Source organism: Montipora capricornis, chromosome 11 (assembly GCF_036669925.1).
Source record: "Montipora capricornis isolate CH-2021 chromosome 11, ASM3666992v2, whole genome shotgun sequence".
Lineage (NCBI taxonomy): Eukaryota > Metazoa > Cnidaria > Anthozoa > Scleractinia > Acroporidae > Montipora > Montipora capricornis.
In genome coordinates, this window is record NC_090893.1 from 19502169 (window position 1) to 19508423 (window position 6255).

A 6255-nucleotide genomic window follows, 5' to 3' on the forward strand; every position below is an offset into this window, starting at 1 on the left:
TATTTTTATTTTGCGTCGGCCTCCTTACAAAATCTCAGGAAGTCTACATTTTAGATCCTTTGAAAAAAGTTGACATTTCTTTGTCTATGGGATTTTTTGTCTCACCTTTTTTCACCTAAAGATCTTTCAACGCATAGTAGATAGAAGATCATGGCATAACACACCATTGACATTTAGCGTTCCCAGTATGAACGAAAAACAGCAGATGCATCATCTTCCCAGCCTTCCTTTACAGCTTATGATAAGTTGAAATGCCTTAATGCTGACAATAATTCAAATAACTGAAGTAAGGAAAATGACATATTGACGCACTACAGTCCAAGAAGAAGTTTTTCCAAGTTTTGGACGCCGTTTCTGAAAAAAAAAATGTAACAAAGAATACAAAGAAAAAAAACCCACCGGGTTAAATCGTGATTAGGAATTTCATTCTGATTGATAAATGATTATAAAGACAATTATTTTTATCCACGAAAGCGTTTGTACATAGATAAGCTTAGTTAATAGCAACAATTCCTATTCAAATACGTATCATTGTGACATGTAGACTATAAGCCTTCAATAGGGAGCTTAAGCTCGCGCGTTTTTGAGAAGAGGACAGCAGCCGGAAGTGACCTGTTTTACCCCTTACTCCGTCTTCACACAACCGCATTTACATTCCTAAGTATCTTCAGAGATGATTAGTATAAATCTGGGAGACACCACTGTCCTGGCAGCCGAAATGTTCTCTCCCGGTTACCGTCCTCGCCTAAAAATGCGAGTGCTTAAGCTCGCTATCTAACCTCACTTTACGCAGGTAACTGGCAATTAGTGATTTCTTTTCAGTCTATTGCAAGGTTCAAACAAATATCTACAAAAACGAAAGTACTCGACCCGGTGAATGCAATCAATATTTATTTCAGTCGCTTGCCAAAGCAGCTCGCAAAAGAACTACATTGGCGACCGATTTTAAAACAATCTCTGTGTGAAGAACTTTTCCTTTTTTCTCTCGACAACTTGCCTATTACAAACCTAAACATCATATTTCTTTTCAGGAATTAAAATTATATTCAAACAGCACTTACCAATCTTTTCGAGTTCTTGTGGCCCAAATTCAAACGTGACATCATCGCCAATTAGAACAAATGGCGCCCAGTATTTTATGGCCGAATACTTCTTTGTCTCCCGAAGAGATTTCATAGCATGGTGAACAGCTAAACTTGCACGTTTTTCATCTGCCAAGTGTTGGTAAAAACTCTTCATGAACAGCAAGGTCGCCTCATTATCAATTGCCCAGAGTGACACCAGAACAGACCGGGCATCAGCACACAAAAATGCTCTGGCTATTCCCACAACACCCTCAGATTTTACCTCTCCTTGACCACTATGACAGCAACTCAGCACAACCAGCTTTGCCTGAAGACGGACTGCATGAACATCGCTCATTGTTAACATGTAATCTTTCTCTTCGGGAATCTGGGATGAGCGATCAGGATTTGGGGACAAAATTATTTCTCCAAATTCGTCATCTCCATGAGCAGCAATGTGAATTAAAGCAACTGACTTCATTCTTTTCAGAACCTCAGCTTTCGTTGCATTTTCGCCAGTGAGAGGCGTGGTCTGAAGAAGTTCTCCGATCATCTCCACCTCTTTTTTCGCGCACGGCAACTGTTTATACATTGGTCCACCGATGCCCCAAGTGATTTTCCTTAAGCACGGATCTCCCACAAGCAACGCTTCACTCTTACTGTTCAAGCCGTCAGGTGCACTGGAGATCACTTTTAAGGTGGTCAGCGAGGGAACAGTACGAATCCTGAGAGATTCACTCAATGCAGAATAAGGAACCAGGCAAAATGGTCCATCAGGAACAAAGATTAAGTCATCACCCTGAAGCAAGTCTGCAATTGGACTGATTAAGACATCATACAAGGGCTGCAAAGTCTTGTCGGAAACGCTCAAAGACTGTAAGGTTTCCTCAACAGCTCCTACATTGCAAGGGAAGTCGCTGCGTTGTCTGTGTACAGAGCGATTCTCGCATCGGACAACAGTCCCTGCGCCAATCAGTCTCAAAGTAGTCTTTATCAGTGAATCAGCACTTCCATATTCGATTTTCTTTTGCCTAAACTCTATTCCGCTTCCTCTTCTCAGAAGCCAAAAATTAATAATGTTCCGTTCAAGTGCCATGAAAACTGTTTGTAAAGGCAAATATTTCATTAGAGCGGAAATAGTTTCCTTCGTCGAAACTGCCGAGGAAGGGCCTTCATCAATGCCAAATGGCACATACAAAATGTCTGTCAAAGCCTGTGCTCGTCCTTGCTCAGCAGCGTACAAAGCCTCATCAACTTCTTCATTCTTCAGAAAGCCTCTCCACAGAGCTGTGTACGCCCCTTGCTTTGTGTCACGAAAGCTTATTTTCCATGCATCCTCTGACTGAAGAAGCCTTGTTTCATCAAAATGTCTTATGCTTCGACGATAAAAATTAACAGCTTCGGACAACGAGCCTGAAAATTCATGAACGCGACCAAGCCAATAGCAAGCGTTTCCCTGGTCTACTGGATCCTCCGTTTCCTTGGATATAGTAAGAAATTGTTCGTGAAAGAAAAGAGCATTTTCAAGCTCACCTCCTTTGTAATAAGCAACACCGAGAAGTGCGTAAGCTTTTGCCTCCCCGGCCCTATCCTCTACTTCTTTCAAAATACTAAGACCTTGTTCGTGGTACTCTATGGCTTGCTTAAAATTGCCCAGACTGCAATAAGCGCTGCCGAGGTTGCAATAGGCTTGACCCTGCGTGGCCCTATCCCCTATTTCTTTCGCGATGCTAAGTTGTTGTTCGAGGTATTCTATGGCTTTCTTCAAATTGTGGAGACAGTGATAATTGTTGCCGATATTACCATTGGCTCTACTCTCTCCGGCCCTGTCCCTTACCTTTCTTGCAATACTAAGATGTTGATAGTGGTAACCTATGGCAAGCTCAAAATTGCCCAGACTGAGATAAGCTTCGCCGAGATTCCCATAGGAAATTCCCTCCCCGTCCCTAGCCCCTACTTCTTTCGAAATACTAAGACTTTGTTCATGGAACTTTATGGCTTGCTTAAAATTGCCCAGACTGCGATAAGCGTTGCCGAGATTGTTATAGGCTGTACCCTCCCCGGCCCTATCCCCTACTTTTTTGGAAATACTAAGATTTTGTTCAAAATACTCTTTGGCTTGCTTAAAATTACCCAGCCTGTAATAAGTGAAGCCAAGATTGCCATAGCCTCTACCCTCCCTGGCCCTATTTCCTACTTCTCTTGAAATACTAAGATGTTGATGGTAGTACTCTCTGGCTTGCTTAAAATTGCCCAGACTGAGATAAGCTTCGCCGAGATTCCCATAGGAAATTCCCTCCCCGTCCCTAGCCCCTACTTCTTCCTTAATACTAAGACTTTGTTCATGGTACTTTATGGCTTGCTTAAACTTGGCCAGACTGCAGTAAGCGTTGCCGAGCTGGCCATAGGCTTCACTCTCCCCGACCCGATCCCCAACTTCTTTCGAAATACTAAGGCTTTGTTCATGGTACTCTATGGCTTGCTCAAAATTGCCCAAATTCCTATAAGCGAGTCCGAGGTTCCCATAAGCTGCTCCCTCCCCGGCCCTATCCCCTACTTCTTTCGAAATACAAAGATCTTTTTCGTGGTGCTTAATGGCTCGCTTGAAATTGCCCAGACTGTGATAAGCGTTGCCGAGATTACCATTAGCTCTACCCTCTCCGGCTCTGTCCCCTACTTCTTTTGCAATACTAAGATCTTGTTTGTGGTACTCTATGGCTTGCTGAAAATATCCCAGACGGTAATAAGCGTTGCCGAGATTACCATTGGCTTTACCCTCTGCGACTCTGGCTGCTACTTCTTTCGCAATACTAAGACATTGTTCGAGGTACTCTATGGCTCGCTTGAAATTGCCCAGACCGTTATAAGCGTTGCCGAGATTCCCATAGGCCATTCCCTCCCCGGCTCTATCCCCTATTTCTGTCGAAATACTAAGAAATTGTTCGTGGTACTTTATGGCTTGCTTGAAATTGCCCAATTCTTCATAAACACAGCCGAGATTACGATTGGCCTTGCCCTCCCCGGCCCTATCCCCTACTTCCTTTGCAATGCTAAGACATTGTTCAGAATACTCTATGGCTCGCTTAAAATTGCCCAGACTACGATAAGCGTTGCCGAGATTACCAATGGCATTGCCCTGCTGTTCCTGATCCCCTACTTCTTTTGCAATACCTAGTTGTTGCTTCAAATACTTTCTGGCTTTTTTAAAATTGCCCAGACTGTAATAAGCGATGCCGAGATTGCCACAGGCTTTTCCCTCTCCAGCACTGAAACCTATTTTCTTAAAAATCCTTAATGCTTCTGTGTAATCCCTCTTGGCCTGTTCAAAATAAGCCAAGCCATAATAATAATCGCCTAATTTCAAATATGCAATGCCCTCCCCGTTTCTGTTTCCCTCTTTTCTGGCAACGCTAAGTTGTTGTATATGTTGCTCAAAAACGTTCATCTTCTTGTCTGCCATTAAAAGAACTCTTGAGAACAAGGAAGGTCGTCTTTGTAAGGGCGCTCCTTGAAAAATACGAAAGAAAGCATGAGAAGTTCAATACAAAGAGACCGCGTGTCATTATAAGTCTAACAAAGACAATTTTCTGCTGTTGGCGTCAAATTCTTTACTTCTTTTATTGAGCCCTTTGTCTGATTTAAACTGGATTTTTAAAGCCAGAATTGACCGTACAAAATAGACGTATTTAAACGGCATAAATTTGTCCCATATCAGACTTAACTCAGTCAAAGTAATACTGTTGTCTTTTGTCGTCATATTTTCCTGATCAAATCAAATTGCTCGCGTGATACCACCTCTTAAAGGTATCTTTGTGTAGTTTTCAGTTATGGTAATTTAATAGACATTACTACCACATTAAGCAATCAATTTCACGAAAAATATTTTAGGTTAGTCTGTAAAATGAAGAAGAGAAATCCACAAAGCAGACTCTTAACCTCAAGATAGGGTTAATAGATAAAACAAACTCTGTGTGAAATTAAAACTTGAAATTCAAAAACAGCCAATCGACTTCATCAAGTAGTAGGGATAAAAAATATTTGGTCGCATCAGTTTTTCCATGGATTTAGAATAGTCTTTTCTTCTTCCTTTCTTACATCGGCACGAGGGGATCGGGTAGAGGTCTATCACTGGACCAGAAACTACCTTGCTCTATCCCCGAATATTCTCAGCCATTTTTATGAGCCTGATGGTGTCATACTCAGCTTTTGTTTACTTTCGGATTGTTTGGGTTTGCCTCATGGAACCAGTGTTTCATTTTGCACCATAGGATTTCTTTAGTTTTCTCGAACTACTCCTTCCCATATCTTTTACCAACGGAGATTATAGTGCATATATATATTTTTTATATTTACTATTCCTATCTTTTTTTCTTTTCTGCCTCAACAGCAGTTCCTTAACAAAAAAAATTCTGTTTACAGACTAACACTAACTTTTGGTTAAGACTTTCCCACAACTCACCATCCACACACAGAATATTCCCCCCAGTTGCCCACTTTACTAGAGATTATTGTTTCAGTTAGTGGAGAGGAACGCCTTCCTAAAAGGGGATTCTTGCTACGGCATCATACTCATGCCACAAAAGTTTTTAGTCTACTGCTGACTTTAACTTAAAAATGCATTAGTAATTATGAGCTTAAAAACCTAACCCTAACCCGATAAAACACTTCTCATTAGAATTCTTTAGATAGAGAATAGTATTAAGGCCCTGCTTATTTTTCTGTGTGCTAATAGCTAAAAGTCCATGTATAAGCCGAACCCCTAATTTGGATGCTCGAATTAAAAAAAGAAAAATAGGAGACAACAAATTTTGAATTTCCAATGAAGTTCTACATGTAAACAAACAAGGACAAACAATTATTGTTCCAAAACACTGACACGGTGGTTGTTGTGAGCTTTCATATCAATTAAGTCTTTACGTAGCGAAATTTCACTTGTCATAACTTTATCTTCTGAGTTTATTATAAAAATAAAAATAAAAAACTTAAGATGCTCTCTGAGCACGATTTTTTTTTCAATATCAGTTTTTATATCACTTTGAAACGCTCTTAAATACGCACGAGTGCTTAGTAGCTAAGCTTATAGTTTGAAATGTGGAGAGGAGTCTGGGCATCACAATGAAACAGTCGGCCATTTGGCTCGCGAGTACTCACGAATATCTTGGTATTTTCTCGCACGTAGCGGAAAAATATC

General features: G+C 40.9%; 1 protein-coding gene across 1 annotated transcript; it reads right to left on the reverse strand.

The window, feature by feature from the left end:
* Nucleotides 1-222: 222 nt before the first annotated feature.
* Nucleotides 223-1581, reverse strand: LOC138023768 (tetratricopeptide repeat protein 28-like). Its single transcript, XM_068870835.1, has 2 exons — nt 1062-1581; nt 223-354 (listed from the first exon to the last, which is right to left on the reverse strand). Exons 1-2 carry the CDS (start codon nt 1543-1545, stop codon nt 257-259), a joined length of 582 nt encoding a protein of 193 aa, XP_068726936.1. The 5' UTR covers nt 1546-1581; the 3' UTR covers nt 223-256.
* Nucleotides 1582-6255: the final 4674 nt, after the last annotated feature.